Source organism: Brienomyrus brachyistius, chromosome 1 (genome assembly GCF_023856365.1).
Source record: "Brienomyrus brachyistius isolate T26 chromosome 1, BBRACH_0.4, whole genome shotgun sequence".
In the NCBI taxonomy this organism is placed as follows: domain Eukaryota; kingdom Metazoa; phylum Chordata; class Actinopteri; order Osteoglossiformes; family Mormyridae; genus Brienomyrus; species Brienomyrus brachyistius.
In genome coordinates, this window is record NC_064533.1 from 56,281,461 (window position 1) to 56,298,285 (window position 16,825).

At 41.3% G+C, this 16,825-nt stretch overlaps 1 protein-coding gene across 1 annotated transcript in view; it reads right to left on the reverse strand.

Annotated features, from left to right (window-relative positions):
- LOC125731156 (titin-like) overlaps positions 1 to 16,825 on the reverse strand; it is a 155,956-nt gene that overhangs the window by 13,034 nt on the left and 126,097 nt on the right. Inside the window, exons 126-145 of the mRNA XM_049005864.1 lie at positions 14,505 to 14,801; positions 13,794 to 14,381; positions 13,351 to 13,653; positions 12,958 to 13,254; positions 12,590 to 12,877; positions 12,101 to 12,400; positions 11,703 to 12,005; positions 11,297 to 11,602; positions 7,995 to 9,758; positions 7,317 to 7,610; positions 6,307 to 6,594; positions 5,886 to 6,185; positions 3,720 to 5,783; positions 2,920 to 3,222; positions 2,523 to 2,828; positions 2,142 to 2,432; positions 1,731 to 2,030; positions 1,195 to 1,500; positions 741 to 1,043; positions 40 to 321 (exon numbers count right to left, since the gene is read on the reverse strand). Of these exons, the coding sequence (XP_048861821.1) occupies positions 40 to 321; positions 741 to 1,043; positions 1,195 to 1,500; positions 1,731 to 2,030; positions 2,142 to 2,432; positions 2,523 to 2,828; positions 2,920 to 3,222; positions 3,720 to 5,783; positions 5,886 to 6,185; positions 6,307 to 6,594; positions 7,317 to 7,610; positions 7,995 to 9,758; positions 11,297 to 11,602; positions 11,703 to 12,005; positions 12,101 to 12,400; positions 12,590 to 12,877; positions 12,958 to 13,254; positions 13,351 to 13,653; positions 13,794 to 14,381; positions 14,505 to 14,801 (9,483 nt within the window). The remainder of the gene's footprint in view (positions 1 to 39; positions 322 to 740; positions 1,044 to 1,194; positions 1,501 to 1,730; positions 2,031 to 2,141; positions 2,433 to 2,522; positions 2,829 to 2,919; positions 3,223 to 3,719; positions 5,784 to 5,885; positions 6,186 to 6,306; positions 6,595 to 7,316; positions 7,611 to 7,994; positions 9,759 to 11,296; positions 11,603 to 11,702; positions 12,006 to 12,100; positions 12,401 to 12,589; positions 12,878 to 12,957; positions 13,255 to 13,350; positions 13,654 to 13,793; positions 14,382 to 14,504; positions 14,802 to 16,825) is intronic.

Sequence of the window (16,825 nt, forward strand, 5' to 3'; positions counted from 1 at the left end):
AAACACAGACATTACTATATCTTGATTATGGGGTCTTACCATAAATCTTCACAAGAATACTGGCTGACTTCTTTCCCGATGAATTATCTGCTTCAATGGTGTATTTACCAGCATCATAGCGATGTACTTTGTCTATAATCAACGTCGAGTGATGCTTGCTGACTTCAATAAATCCTCTGTTCTGAAGATCCACATCAGGTTTGCTCCAAATAACAACTGGAGTAGGTCTTCCAGTCACAGTGACACACATTCGGAGTAAACCGCCAGCTCTTAAGCAGATAGTCTTCTTCAGCTCATCAGAAAGCTCAAGATCAGGGGCTTCTGTTTAGACAAACCAGTGTAACATGTCAAGTCTGTATTTTACTCCTCATGCCCAAAGGCTAGTTATCTGGTTAATTAGCAGTATAGAAATACAAAGTTGAAAAGTACATATTAATTATGAAATGAACTAAGTTAATCATTGAAGAGAAATTATTTTTTTAAGCAAATATCTTTATTCTCATAGCTTAACAAGCTCCATTACATGTATAAAATGAGTTTTATTAAGCCATATAATACATCACACTTACATTTTATGCATTTGGCAGACACTTTTGTCCAAAGTTATGTGCAAGTGAGTTAAATAGCACATTACAGCTAAGTTAGGCATAAATGCCTCTAGTCTGAGCTCCCAGTGAATGCTTAGTTAATTTCAAGCATCGAAATAAGTACTGTCAATAAAGGGTTATGATTTCTCTTACCGAGTCTCTCCACAGGCTCTGTTTCACTGCAGGGATCACTGAAATCCCCAGTACCATTGACATTAATTGCAGCCACTCTGAAGACATACTTCTTACAGCTGGCAAGACCTATAACGGTGTATTCCGGCTCCCTCAGTGTTTTTTCATGAGCTTTACTCCACTGCTCTGCTCCTACTTCTTGCATTTCAAGCACATAACCTATCACATCTGCACCACCGTCTTCTGTTGGTCTCGTCCAAGCCAGGCTGACACTGTCCTTTGTTGTGTCTGTCACTCTTGGGATTGAGGGAGGAGCTGGCACAACTTGAAGAGAAATACAGTCAAGTCAGTACATTTGTGTGCATTTCATGCAGTGATTTATACGTTCAGTGATTTATACATTTGATATCCATATGACTAATATTTGACATTTGGGTTAATCTGCCTTAGGTGTTTATTGGGTGTCACCACTTACAGGTCGCCTCCCTGCACACAGCATACAGGGACACTTCACTGGGTTCACTGTCTCCAGCTTCATTCATGGCCATAACACGGAACTGGTAAACGCCACCAGTCTGAAGACCAGTGACTTTGAATGAGGTGCCACTTATAGTGAAATCTCTGTTGACCTTGGTCCATCTGATGGCCTTCCTTTCATGTTTCTCTATTAAGTAATTGGTTATCTCACTGCCACCATTGTTCTCAGGCTTCAGCCACTGAATAGTGGCAAAATCATTTCCTATGGCTATAATTTCTGGTGTGCCTGGAGGGGACGGCACAGCTGTAATATAAGAAAGAACATTTGTTTAGCAGTCCTTCAAAAAGAACATTTATATTATACAAAAGCATAACTGCTTACCATACAGTTTGATCCAACATTTTATGCTTTGCACGTTTATAATTAGATCCATTAATGAAAAGCTTGTTTTGGCTGACTATAGTGTGATGTCATTGTCATATTTAAGCAATATAATATATATAATATAATCAATACAAAAAAATCTGACTTACTGAATGTATTTCTGGCAACAACAGGTTCAGACTGCAGTGGTATGCCAGAGCCATACTTGTTTACACCTCTAACTCGGAAGAGGTATTCATGATTCTTTATCATCTTGGAGATGACACAAGATAGGCTCTTACACTCAGGTTCCATTATAACCCAGTTGAGACGGTTGGTGTCACGTCTTTCAATAATGTAATGTGAGATCTCGTCTCCACCATCCTGAAGGGGTTTCTTCCAAGACAAAGTGCATTTTTGCTCAGAAATGTCACTAATAGTGATGTTGTCTTCGCAAGGTCCAGGTGAATCTACAAATGTGATGATGTTGGAATTACATACAAACAATAATGTACAAAAGAAAAGTTCACTTCAGCCATTTTCCAGTACACAGTAGGCTTCCTGAACACTTGAACACTTACCCAGGACTTTAACTTTTACTGTTGCAGTCTTGACACCACTGGCATTCTTCACTGTCAGGTTGTATATCCCAGAATCATTTCTGTCACAGAACTTAATGATAGCCATAGCACGTGTGCTAGTGTACTGTAAGAAGTACTTCTCACAAAGCTCTAGTTCTTTATCTCCTTTAGCCCAGAAGACCTTAGGGTCAGGTTTACCACCAACAGCAGCATCAAGTACAAGGTCTGACCCTGCTCTAACAGTAACTGTTTCTGCAAGAAGTTTGCTGTCAAGTTCAGCTGTAGGTGGACCTAAAGAAAAGAAAAAATAGTGAATCTGTTGTTTAATTATCGCTTTGTGTAGGAAAACATGTCAAGTGTAAAAGGTCCCATGTATCTTACTGTATTCTGCCTTGCACTGCACAGAGCCAGTGGAAGGAGATGGCAGGCTGTGAACTCCAGCTGTATTCTTTGCAATCACCCGGAACTCATAGACTTCTCCCTCACCCAGAGCTGTCACTGTGAAGTTCATCTCTGTAATGTTTGTGTAGTTGCACTTAAGCCAGCGACCCTCACCCGTACTGGTGTATGGTTTACGCTCTACAATGTAGCCCACTATTGGACTTCCGCCATCATTTAAGGGTGCAGTCCACTTAAGGGATACAGTGGATCTCGTGACATTAGTCACTTCTGGTTTGCCAGGTGGATCTGAGTGTGAGAGACATGGAAAGATAAATGTAATTTCTTTTAAACAGAAACTGAACATGAAGTTATTACCTTGAAGAAATGGCCTACTCACCAACTGGGTTCTGAGCCACCATTCTCTTGGAGGCTTCACTTGGCTTGCTTAGGCCTGCAGCGTTCATTGCATAAACTCTGAACTGGTACTCAAGGCCTTCAGAAAGTTCAGTCACTTTGTAGTAGCACTCAAAACATGGGACCTTGTTTTCTCTGACCCAAAGAATTGTGTTGCGTTCCTTCTTTTCAATCCAGTAACCATTCACCTTACTGCCACCATCATGATATGGCTCCTCCCAGCGAATACTCATGGAGTTTGCGCTCACAGAAAAGACTTCAGGCCGAGTGGGGGCACTTGGAGAAACTTAAATAAAAATCGAGAAGCAACAATTCAAATCATCCATCCATCCATCCATTTTCCAAACCGCTTATCCTACTGGGTCGCGGGTGGTCCGGAGCCTATCCCGGAAGCAATGGGCACGAGGCAGGGAACAACCCAGGATGGGGGGCCAGCCCATCGCAGGGCACACTCACACACCATCCACTCACACATGCACACCTACGGGCAATTTAGCAACTCCAATTAGCCTCAGCATGTTTTTGGACTGTGGGGGGAAACCGGAGTACCCGGAGGAAACCCCACGACGACATGGGGAGAACATGCAAACTCCACACACATGTGACCCAGGCAGAGATTCGAACCCGGGTCCCAGAGGTGTGAGGCAACAGTGCTAACCACTGCACCACCATGCCGCCCCCCAATTCAAATCATATTTGACTTAAATATATTCCATTTATACTATTTGCAAATCACCACAAAGAATGCAAATAAATAATTTTGCATCATGAAGTTATACTCACCGAAGGGATGCTCAGCAATAATAGTCTCAGATTCGGTGGGCTTGCTCACACCAAATCTGTTTTCAGCTGAGATACGGAAAGTATACTGCATGTATTTAGTCAGACGGGACACCAGGAATTTTGTGCGCTTCACACTAGAATTCACAAGCTGCCAGGCAGTTGAGCCAGATTCACGCTTTTCTATGATGTAATTAGTGATATCAGTGCCACCATCATCTTCAGGTGGTTCCCAAGTCAACACACAGGACTCTGATGTGATTGATGAGACCTGAATGGGTCCTGAGGGTGCACTTGGTCTGCCAATAACATTGACAGTGACTGTAAAGGTTTTGGATCCAGCAATATTTTCAAGGTTAAGGAAATATTTGCCTCCATCACCCCTCATGCACTCCTTGACTGTCAAGGTGGTCCTGTCTTTTGTGGTTTTAAGTAAGACTCGGTCCGTCTCCTTAAGTCTCATTTCTTCAAGTTTCCAAGTCACCTTAGGCACTGGCCTCCCACTAATAGGAACATCAATAGTGAAAGTAGTTCCTGATTTGCATGTAATAAGTTGCTCAGTAATACCACTGAGATCTGCAGTTGGTTCAATATGAGGTTCTTTAACAATTACAGATGCAAGTGCTTCTCTTGGTTCACTGAAGCCAGCATCATTCTTGGCCTTGATGCGGAATTCATATTCTGTGTTTTTGGTAAGGCCCTCAATGACCATGCTTAGAGAATTAGTGTGACCACCAACAACCCAATTATTGGTGCCCTTTGCTTTGGTTTCAATAATATAGCCAATGATACGACTTCCACCATCATGCTCAGGCTTCAACCAAGCAATGGTAGCAGTGGAATCTGTTGTATCCACAATGTCCATTCTCTTTGGTGGAGCAGGTTCTGCTGTGGCAATGACTGGATCAACAGTTTGAAATGCTTCACCCTGGCCATACTGATTTTCTGCAAAGACTCTAAAGAAGTATGGGACACCTTCTAACAAATCAGTAACTCTTAACATTTGAACAGAGGACTTTCCGACTTCCTGCCAACAACGTCGGCTAGCCTCACGTTTCTCAACAATGTAGTGATGAATTCGAGCTCCTCCGTCATTACTTGGGTCATCCCATTTTAGGGTGAGAGCTCCTCTTGTGACATCCATGAAGGAGAGTGGTCCAGGTTGCCCAGGTGAGTCTAGCACTTTTACTATAAATGTTGTACATTTGCTGCCACCACTGTTCTCAAGAGTGAGGGTGTACTGTCCAGAATCATTTCTATTACAGTTCTCAATGGTCAAGGTAGTATAATTCTCTGTGGTGCTAACATCTGCCATTACACTAAGTTCTCCTTGTACCTTCTTCCATGTAGCTATAGGGACAGGTCTACCTTTGAAAGCAATATGCAGATGGACAGTACTACCATTCTTCACAACATGTGTTTGTTTGAAACTTGCATCAATTTCAAACTCTGGAGCTGAAAGCCTGTCCACAACCTGTACAGGTTCCAGAATCTCCCGGGCTTCTCCCTTCCCTGCTTTGTTTACCGCAAAGACACGGAATTTGTACTCTTCACCACTTGCCAGATCTGTTACAGTGTATCTATTAGTGGTACAATATTCAGGATTGACTTTTTCCCATTCTTTTGAGGTTGCTTTACACTTCTCAATAGTGTATCCGAGAATCTCCATACCACCATCAGATGCAGGTTTTGTCCATTCTAGACTGACAGATGTGTTTGTAGAATCTGTCACATTTACCACAGACGGAAGGGTGGGCACAGTGGTCGGTTCACAGCATTTTATAAGAATTGATGTATTGCTTGGTGCACTAATTCCGGCATCATTTACGGCGATCACCCGGAATTCATACTCATGACCTTCAGTAAGATTTGTCACTCTATGGGCTGGCTCGGTGATAGGCCTCCTTGACAAAACCTTTATCCAGCGCAAAGTCTTCTTCTCACGTTTTTCTAAAATGTAGTATTGAATTGCACTTCCTCCATCAGAGCCTGGTGGTTCCCAGGACAATGTAATGCTGTCACCTGTAATACTGGTTGAATCAGGGGTGCCAGGAGCATCAGGAACAGCTGTAAGAGAAATACATACATGTTGATTGAATGTGGTTTAAATGTATGTGTAATACTTATCACATTAAGCACATAATTCTTAAATTAACAAGCTGGACTTACTGTACTGCATTTGGGCTATAATTGGGTTAGATTCCAATGACCTGCTTGCACCAAACTTGTTGACGGCAGAAACACGGAACTGATATTCATTGGTCTTGAGCAGCTTTGTAGCATTGTAAGAGCAGGTACCGCATTGGTCCGTTACGAGAGTCCAGGAGATTTTGGAAGTTTCCCGTTTCTCAATGATGTAGTGCGTGATGGGGGAGCAGCCATCATTTTCAGGGGCACTCCAAGAGAGGGTTGCTTTGCCTTCTGAGATGTTTGTGAAGGTAATAGGCCCAGAAGGCTCATCAGGCTTATCTGGTTTGAAAAAATGAATGAGACATAAACATCATTTTCTTCACGCTTAAGTTATATTATAGTAGATATAAAATGATATAATTGGACATATAATAAATCACAATGTTTTTTAAATACAAACCTAGAACTTGGACATTAATCTTCTCCTTCTTCGTTCCAGAGCTATTTGTAGCTTCCACCCTGTATATGCCACGATGACTACGATCACCATCTCTGATGAAAAGAGTGCTTGATCCAGAAATTGTTGTAATTTCAATCATCATCCTTTTGTCGATTTCTTTTTCATCCTTAAACCATATAACTTTAGGCATTGGCCTTCCGGTAACTGAAACTTTAAGTCTGATGCTTTCCCCTGCCTTGACTGTGAGACCCTCAAAGAGGTCCTTGCCAAATTCAATGTTTGGAGAAACTAAAAAAAGGAGTTTGGTATGTTATATTATTATTAAATAAATAAATGGTGTGTATGTGTAGATCTATGACAACTATGACAACTTTAACCCCTACCCAGCCCAAACGATAACCATAAGTAACCAAACAAACAATACAAACAAATACACATTTTTGCATTTTTAGTTTTTTCATTGCAGTCACAGATTTTTATAAAATAGAGTTTTCCCTGAAAACTGGTCCCCATAAGGTAAAAAAATGGGTATTCATCATGTTGTGGGGACATTTAGACACATACTCACACACACACATACACACACATAAACACGCACATGTAGGGTATAGCTATCCTTATGGGGCCCGCTGATTCATTTCTATGGGAAAAATGGTAACGCTAACTATGATAATCTTAACCCCCACCCTGCCCTAACCATAACCATAAGTAACCAAGCAAAATACAAGAGTTTTTGAATTTTTAGTTTTTTCATAGCAGTCACTGATTTTTATAAAATAGAGTTTTCCTGGTTTCCTGGTCCCCATAAGGGAAAAAAATGGATATTTATCACGTTATGGGGACATTGTGTCCCCATAAGGATAGGTATACCCGCTCGTACAAACACACGTACTTATTATAAAATTTAGAGGATAGTACAAATAAACCACTCCAGACTTTTGACTCGTACTATATACTTTGTGTGTGTGTGTGTGTGTGTGTGTCTACATATTACCAGCAAATATACATACCATTTTCATCTCTGACTAGAATGTAGCCAGAAGACTGGGAAGGAGGACTGATAGTGCCAATGGCATTTCTTGCTGTGACTCGGAATTCATATCGCTCACCACAAGCAAGACCCGTCACTGTGAAGTGACATTCATGGACATCAGAGAAATTGCACTTCAACCAACGGCCATCTCCTTGGCGTTTTTCCACGTTGTAGGCCACAATTTTGCTGCCTCCATCGTGCTTAGGTGCGTCCCATTTTAGTGTTACAGATTCACTTGTTATATCAGTATAATCTGGTGTGCCTGGTATATCTGGAGTGGGGAAAAAAGTAGTCATTATCACAAACATTCACATGAATACTTGTTACATTGGTTACATGACCTTGCATTTACATTAAATGTATAGCCTTATTTAAAGCTTAATTAGCAATACAAAAACCAGTTTATGTTTGAATAAGCATATATAAACAAAAGAAAATCACAAGAACTTTTCAGTCATTAAATCATCATAGATAAGATAAGATAATTATCCATAATTAGTCCCACGGGTGGGAAATTAGCATTTTACAGCAGCAGTGCAACAGAAATAAGCAGAATGCAGAAAGTCCTTAAGCACACAGATGGGAGAGAAATACTTTTTAATGTTAAAAGGTTTTAAAGACCTTGAAAAATAAAGCCTATGAAATATAAACTTACCGACTGGAGATACTGCCGTGGTAAACTTGCTGGCTTCACTCACTCTACTGCATCCAGAGTCATTCTGTGCATAGACTCTGAACTGATACTCCAGTCCTTCAAGCAGGCCAATGATTCTGTAGTTTCTTTCAGTTATTATGACAGTGTTTACTTTCTGCCACATAACACTGTTTCTCTCCTTCTTCTCAACATGGAAGCCAATGACTGGTGAGCCACCATCATAAACAGGTTTGTCCCACTGAATTGTCATGCCATCATTAGTAACGTTGTATACTAATGGCCTTCCTGGGGGGCCAGGTGGTCTGAACTCATGTTTTGCAAGCACATTATGTGACACTAGAGGCTCGCTCACGCCATATCTGTTTTCTGCACATACCCTAAACTGATATCCCGTTCCTTTAAATAAGTTAGGCACCTTAAATGTAGTTCCAACCACAGCTGAGCAAACCATCTTCCAGGTATCCTGGGAAGTGTCAAGTTTCCCCACACTGTAGCAGGTTATTTCTCCACCTCCATTATCATTAGGTTCATCCCAAGATATTATTATGCTTTCAGCTCTGATCTCATCAAATCGGATTGGGCCAACAGGTTTGGAAGGAGGTCCAAGAGCAATGAGCTGGATGTGGAATGATCTCCGGCAGACTTTATTATCAAGGGCAAGTGTATATTTTCCTCCATCTTCTTTTTTCACATTCTTGATCATAAGGGTCACCTTATTTTCAGTTTTCTTAAAGCGAATTTGGTCACTCTCCTTTAAAGGAAGGTTGTCTTTAAGCCACTCAGTAGAAGGCCTTGGCTTACCCATGTATGGAAGTTCAATGTGCACTTTGTGCCCAATTCGCACGCTGAGTTCACCCTCTGGATATTCTGATAAGTCAGCCTCAGGAGGAATGATATAGTCTTTAACTGCGATAAGCTCAGACTCTCTAAAGTCACTCTGTCCCTTTTCATTCTTGGAACATACTCGGAATTGCATGACTGTTAGTTCTTTGAGTTTTTTAATCTCATATTCACAATGCTTGCTGGTCCCTGCAAATTCCCATGCTTCTTCGCTCTGGAGTTTTTTCTCAATGATATAATCAGTTATAATGCTGCCACCATCATAATCAGCCTTCTTCCACTGCAATGTTACTGAGGTTTTTGTTGAGTCTTTCATTGAGATATCTTTCACTGGTCCTGGAGTCTCAGTGGCCTTTACTGGCTCTGTAGTACTACATGGATCACCAGTGCCATTTTCATTCTCAGCTAAGACACGGAAGAAGTAGGAGGACTTCTCAGAGAGTTCATCAATCTCATATGCCGTAGTTGTACACTTAGCTACACTTGAGAATGATCGCTTGGTAGAGTCTCTCTTTTCAACGACATAATTAGTAATTGGTGCACCTCCATCAAGGAGAGGAGGTTCCCAGCTAAGAGTTACTTTGCCACGAATGACATCCTTCAGCACCAGTTTCTGGCAAGCAGATGGAGTGTCAAGCACTTTAACAGACACGGTTACTGTTTTAGGCTCGCCTACACCATTATCAATGTGGAGGGTATATTTGCCAGTGTGATTGCGAGTGACCTGGGTAATGACAAGCAATGTTGAAGATTCTGTGTTATGTATGTCATATTTTGGATCATTGCTGATGTTCTCTTCTTCCTTTTTCCAGATGACACTTGGTGCAGGTCTACCCTTTAGTGGAACCAAGATTTCCACATTTGTTCCTGCCTTCACCGTGTATTGTGTCCTCATAGCAATATCTTGGTCTATCTGAGCTTCCTCTGCAGGATAAGAAAAAATAATATAGATGAACACTTTGCTAAATGACTATATTACACACACACACACACACACACACACACACACAACACACACATACACATAAACACACACATATGTTGTCGTACCTATCTAAATGGGGATTTTCCATTAATTTCTATGGAAAAAAACCCAATCCTAATCACAACACCCTTAACCCCTACCCAGCTGTAACCTTAACCATAACTATCCAAACCGAATATAAGACTTTGGCATTTTTACCTTTTTTATTGCATACACATATTTTTATAAAACTGCGGCTATCCAAATGGTGACCTGAAAAATATTCACGTTTCATCATAGCGTTAATTTAAACCTATACTTGATATAGGGTCGTGACTGAGCTGGCATGATGAAAATTGGGCTGCGGTGCAAAAAAGGTTCAGAACCACTGATCTATGCAACTCCCCCCGCCCCCCCAACACACACACACACACACACACACACACACACACACACACAGTGATCTGGAAAAAATTATGAAACAAGAGCAAAATTTTCAATTTCTCTCATTTTGCAATTTAGGGGTATGTGCCTGTGTAAAACATTGCATTGCATGTGCAAAATCCAGACTGGCTCTTCCCTGCTTCTCATTGATCCTTGCTCTAGGGCCCTTATCCGCAAAGGGCCGGTGTGTATGTGGGTTTTCGCTGCAACTCCCTAATCATATTACTAATTAGAGGACTGATTGGCTGAAGAGTCCTCAAACCTGGGTTTGACCAGTTGACCTACAGGTTATCCCAAAAACCTGCATACACACCAGCCTTTTGCGGATAAGATTGGCCTAGGGTCAGTCCTGCTTCTAGGAACCTGTTATAAATTGTCCTAGCAATGCCCTTCACACCACTTAATGATTCCCATTCCTTTAGAAGGTCACTTGAGGTCATCCTCCAATTTATGAGGCAATGCCGAATTAGTTGATGGTCGTCTCTTGCATTAGAAAGTTGCTTCACCTTGTTCTTGAGTACTGCTGTCTTAGAAACTTTAAGCCTGAAAGCAGCCTGCCTCACAGTGTAACATTCTCCCAGCAGAACCAGGATTAATCCAAAAATGCAGATTTAAAAAAAATATAGAGTGGTATCTTAATTTTTTCTAGAGTTGTATGCACACACACACAGACACACACAGTTGTGTAATCATATCTTTTCGGGGACCACTCATTCCTTTCTATGGGAAACGTGCTAATGCTAACTATGACAACTTTAACCCCTACCTAGCCCTACTCATAACAATAAGTGACCAAACAAAATACAGTTTTTGCATTTTTAGTTTTTTCATTGCAGTCATGGATTTTCATAAAATAGAGTTTTCCCTGGAAACTGGTCCCCATAAGGTAAAAAAAATGGGTATTCATCACATTGTGGGGATATTTGGTGGGTACACATACAAACGCACACAAAGACATACACAAACATATATATGTATATACATACACACACACATACATACATACATACATACATACACATATATACATACACACATATTTATTTATAATTACCAAGAACATCTTTAGCTTGAACAGGCTCAATCATCTCAATTGGCTGCCCACATCCAGCGCAGTTAATAGCTGATACACGGAAGTAGTAATCCACATCAGGTTTAAGCTGTGACACTACATACTCTGTTGTTCTCACTTCACCCTTGGTGCTGACCACAACCCATTCCACTTCTTCAGCTACTCTCTTTTCAACAACATAACTGGTGATCTCACTGCCTCCATTGTATTCTGGTTTTGCCCAACCGAGGGTGATTGATGTTTTAGTTGAGTCAATCACTTTTAGCTTAGTTGGTTCATCTGGTGGGTCTAAAGGGGGGGGAAATATTACAAACGTGCAGCGTAATTACAATAAAGTAAATATCACCATCTTACATTGTAACTCTGGAAAATACTACAGCATTCTTACCAACTGGATCAGCTGCTTTGTAGAAGTCAGAGGCAATAGAAAATGGACCCTCTCCAGCCTTGTTAATTGCATAAACACGATACTGATACTCATTTCCTTCTGTTAGGTTGTGAATTTTTTGTGTGGTGCCAGAAACAGGATCTCTGAAGACCTTTTGCCACCGTAAACTCTTCTTGTTACGTTTCTCTAGGCAGTATCCAATGACTAGACTGCCACCATCCACACCTGGTTTGTCCCAGACCACGGTCATGGTTGATCTGGTAATTGCAGTCACTTCTGGTGTACCTGGTTGTCCAGGAGTGACTGAGATAACAAAGCAAACATTTTAAAATGCTAGTTTTCACCATAATTTGAATTAGTCATACTATTGTTACATTGATTTCTTCTATTATTCTCACCAAATGCATTCTTGGCGATAACAGGTTCAGATTCCAAAGGTTCTCCAACTCCAAACTTGTTGACAGCTCTTACTCGGAATACATACTCATTGCCCCTGACCAATTTCTCAGCTGATACAATGTGTTCTTCCATCTCTTCGGATATGACTGACCATGCAACTCTGCTTGTCTCTCGTTTTTCTATAATGTAGTGGGTGACCTTTGCACCACCATCATCAGTGGGAGGCTCCCAAGATATCGTAATCTTGTCCTCTGTGACAGACTTAAATTCAATATTTCCAGCTGGGGAGCCAGGTACATCTGATAAAAAAAAATAAAAAGAAATATAATCCAAATACTCACAGCTTAGACTGTTGCCCCCGCGACCCGACTCAAAAAAGCAGTAGGAGATGGATGGATAGATAGATGGATAATCCAAATAAATAATATGTTGTTATATTTCTGAAATTAATTAATGTTGCCATAGTATAATTAATTAAACATGCATACCTAGAATTTGTAATCTGATGGATGCAGAAGCTGAGCCCAGTGGATTCTTGATCTTGATTTCATACAATCCGGTATGGTGGCGGCTGGCATCTTTGATGAGGAATCCTGAAGTGTCTGTACTGCTCTCAATGGACACCTGAGCACTTGACACCAATTCCTTACCATCTTTGCACCACTCGATTGTTGGGAGTGGTTTAGCAATAATTCCAACATGAATCTTGACTACTTTTCCGGCCTTGTACTTCACCACGTCTAGATATTCTGGAGGAAGGTCGATCTCAGGAGCTCCTGGATTGGAAATTAATGAATAAGGTTAGCAAAACACCAAATGTCTGTTATCCTCTAAATAAAAAGGGACAAACACTTACCCTGTACATCAAGACATTTAACTGGCCCTGCGATCAGTGATGGGTTGCTGAGAGAACCAATTGCATTCCTTGCAAACACTCTGAATTCATATGACTCATCCTGAGTTAAGCCTGACGCAATGAAATTTGTTTCAATGACATTAGAGAAATTGGCCTTTGTCCATCTGCCTTTTGGAGATTCTCTCCGCTCAACAACATATCCAGTGATCTTGCTTCCACCATCATAATGAGGCTTCTGCCAAACAAGTGTGACGGTGTTCCTTGTTGTTTCAGAGACACGCAGATTAGCTGGAGGTTCTGAAAAGCAGCATTTACGTAATATGTAATTTTGAAAAGTTAAAACGATTCTATGATCAACAATGACAGAATCAAATATAACATAAATTTACTTACCACAAGCATCGATTGCTAGGACTTCCTCAGAAGTTTTACTAATTTTACCTATTCCAGCAGCATTTTCTGCAGCCACTCTAAACTCATAGATATGGCCTGGGGAAATGTTTGCTACTTTATATTGTGTGGCACTAATGGACACTTTATTAATTTTCTGCCAAAGAGCACTAGATCTTTCTTTCATCTGTAAGTGGTAACCGAAGACATGGTTTCCTCCGTCAGAGACAGGTTCATGCCAGCAGACAGTGAGGCTCTCCCTGGAGACAAAACTGACCCATGGTGTTGAAGGAGGCCCTGGAATTGCTGAAAGTAAGAACAATGAACTTAAGCTTTTATTTATAGGGATACTTACAGTGCATTTAAGGCTGCATTTAATGTTTATAGGGATATTTATAGTGTATCAAGTGCAATACAGTGAGCTTTTCAAGTATCAATATACTTACTGTATGGGAGCTTTACTGTTACACTCGCAGAGTCAATGTGATCACTGATGCCAAAGCGGTTTTCTGCTTTGATTCTGAATTGGTATCCTTCCCCTTTGGTTAATTTTGTCACCTTTATTGCACTTCTCGCAACTGTAGAGGACACCTCTGTCCAGGTAGGGGTGCTTGTCTCACGTTTCAGTATGATGTAATTCGTGACAGGACTGCCACCACTATACATGGGGGGAAGCCATGTAAGGCTCACACTCTGCTCAGTGACCTCCCCAATTTTGACAGGTCCAATTGGAGGACCAGGCCTATCCAAAACCAGAATGTTTACAAAAGTCTTGGTCACTCCGCTTGTGTTGGAGGCAGTAATCTCATACTTGCCAGCATCACTAGTGACACATTCCTCAAGGTTCATCATCAGACCATCAGGAGTGACTTCGTATTTAAACCTCTTGGTGGATTTCAAAGCAATATTTTCTTTTGAAAAAGTAACCTTTGGCAGAGGTTTACCAGTGAAAGGTATTTCAAATTTGAGGTTAGCTCCTGCTCTAACATAGACTGTATTGCGAGGGAAGTTCTCCATATTAAACTCTGGGGCTTCTGTAATTAATAAACAGACAAACAAACAAACAAATTCAAGAGGCAAAAAAAAACTTATTATATATACTAAAATTAGCTACAAAAATGTCAAGCTAAAATTATGTGTAAAATGCAATATCTTACCAAGCTGGTCTTTTATAAGCACAGGCACAATCATCTCTTTGGGTTCACTTAGCCCAGCATGGTTTTCGGCACAGACTCTGAAGAAATACTCAACATTCTCCCTCAGTCCGCGAATAACGTGAACATTAGCTTTAACCACAGCACACTTGACCCACTTCTTCTGTCCTTTTTCAACAGCCTCAATAACGTAGCCAGTAATCCTGCTGCCTCCATCATGCTCTGGTCTACTCCAAGATAATGAAACACTATCTTTTGTTACTGTAGTAACTCCGAGTCTTGCTGGTGCACTTGGTTTTTCTGTGGGTAAAAACAACACATTTTACAAATTTTGAAAAAGACAAAATAGAGAGAACTAACAAACTGAAGCAGGGGGGTGTTCTCCGTACGTCACTTAACACATCCAAAATCAGAGGACTTATCCTGGGTATTATGCGTATCAGGCTATTTCGGTTCTTCAAAGCCAAAGCCAAATTTGGATTAAGTCATCTGCATGCTCCAGAGGTCACTGACTAGGCTACATACCCTATATTGACCAAAATTTTGTGACACACCTCATAATCAGTGAATTCAAATGTTTCATTCAGACTCATTGCCACAGGTGTATAAAATCAAGCACCAAACCATGCAGTCAGGTTTAAAAACATATGTAAAAGAACTACTTGTTCTGAAGAGTTCAGTGAATTCAGGCATGGTGCTGTCATAGGATGCCACATTTGCAATAAGTCCATCCATCCATTTTCCAAACCGCTTATCCTATTGGGTCGCGGGGGGTCCGGAGCCTATCCCGGAAGCAATGGGCACGAGGCTGGGAACAACCCAGGATGGGGGGCCAGCCCATCGCAGGGCACACTCACACACCATTCACTCTCACATGCATTCCTACGGGCAATTTAGCAAGTCCAATTAGCCTCAGCATGTTTTTGGACCGTGGGGGGAAACCGGAGTACCCGGAGGAAACCCCACGACGACATGGGGAGAACATGCAAACTCCACTCACATGTGACCCAGGCGGAGATTCGAACCCGGGTCCCAGAGGTGTGAGGCAACAGTGCTAACCACTGCACCACCATGCCACCCCTTTGCAATAAGTCAGTTCATGAATTTTTTTCCCTTCTAGATATTCCATTTTTAACTGTTAGTGGTATTATTGCAAAGTGGAAGCATTTAGGGAAGAGACACTCAGCCCAAAGTGGCAAACCACATAAAATAACAGTCATAAAAGCTCCTATAGGTGTAATGATCAGTTGTCTCAATACTTTTGACCAGGGGTGCCCACACTTTTTCAACTTGCAAGCTACTTATAAATGACCTAGTAAAAATGATCTACCTACTACAAAAATGCAAAACATGCATTTATGTATAAAAATATTGAGTATTGTTTATTATTGTTTATTTTAATTATTTATTTTTATTGTTTATTATTATCATTATTATTATTCTTTATAATTATTATAAATTTTCCTTTGGGATAAATAAAGCATCTTTGAATTGAACTGAGATTTTAGTTCCTTCACCTTTCTCTTTCTCAGCTCGCTTTTCAGAGGGAAGTTAATGTTGCTACACATTTTCCTTCTTCGGAATAGCAATGGTAGACTGACAGATAAAGCAAACACACTTCAAATATGACGTTGTGAAAAAAAGTCCTCCTTCCATTCCATTCCGGTAGCTTCCTGGAGTTTTGCAGCAGCTGGCGCGGTTGAATGTGTCATATACAGGGACGGATTACGGACCGGGCCAGCGGGGCCGCTGCCCAGGGGCCCTTGGGGTGCAGGGGGCCCGTGGGGCCCCTAGCCCAAAACAATTTGCAACGCTTATCAACAATGTATTTTCGTTTGTCTATTTTAGAGGGCCTACATTCTTTGATCCTCTGCCTACAAGGGCCCCTGACCCTATAGGGAGGGCATTTGGCTGCCAAGGGCCCTTGAATTGTGGTGGTTGTGGTGGTGGTGCTGGTGGTGGTGGAGGGGGGGGGGCCTCGCGAACGTTTTGCCCAGGGGCCCACACAACCCATAATCCGTCCCTGGTCATATATCCTCTATTTTTTATGCCATGCGATCTACCCACTCTACCTTTACGATCGATGTATTGGGCACCCCTGCGACCATGCTGGGCAAGTTTGTGATTGGTTGTCTAAATTGGTGAAAGCGAGGGTACAATTCTTCACCCCCAAAAGAGCAAGAACTTTTGCTAGAAATATGCTAGAGGGATATGAGGAAATTCAGGAAAACAATATGTATCAAATGCAATATAGCAAAAGCAGCCAAAACAAGAAAGGACGGCTGGCAAAAAATAGATGAAAATTAAACATATAATTGTCCTTT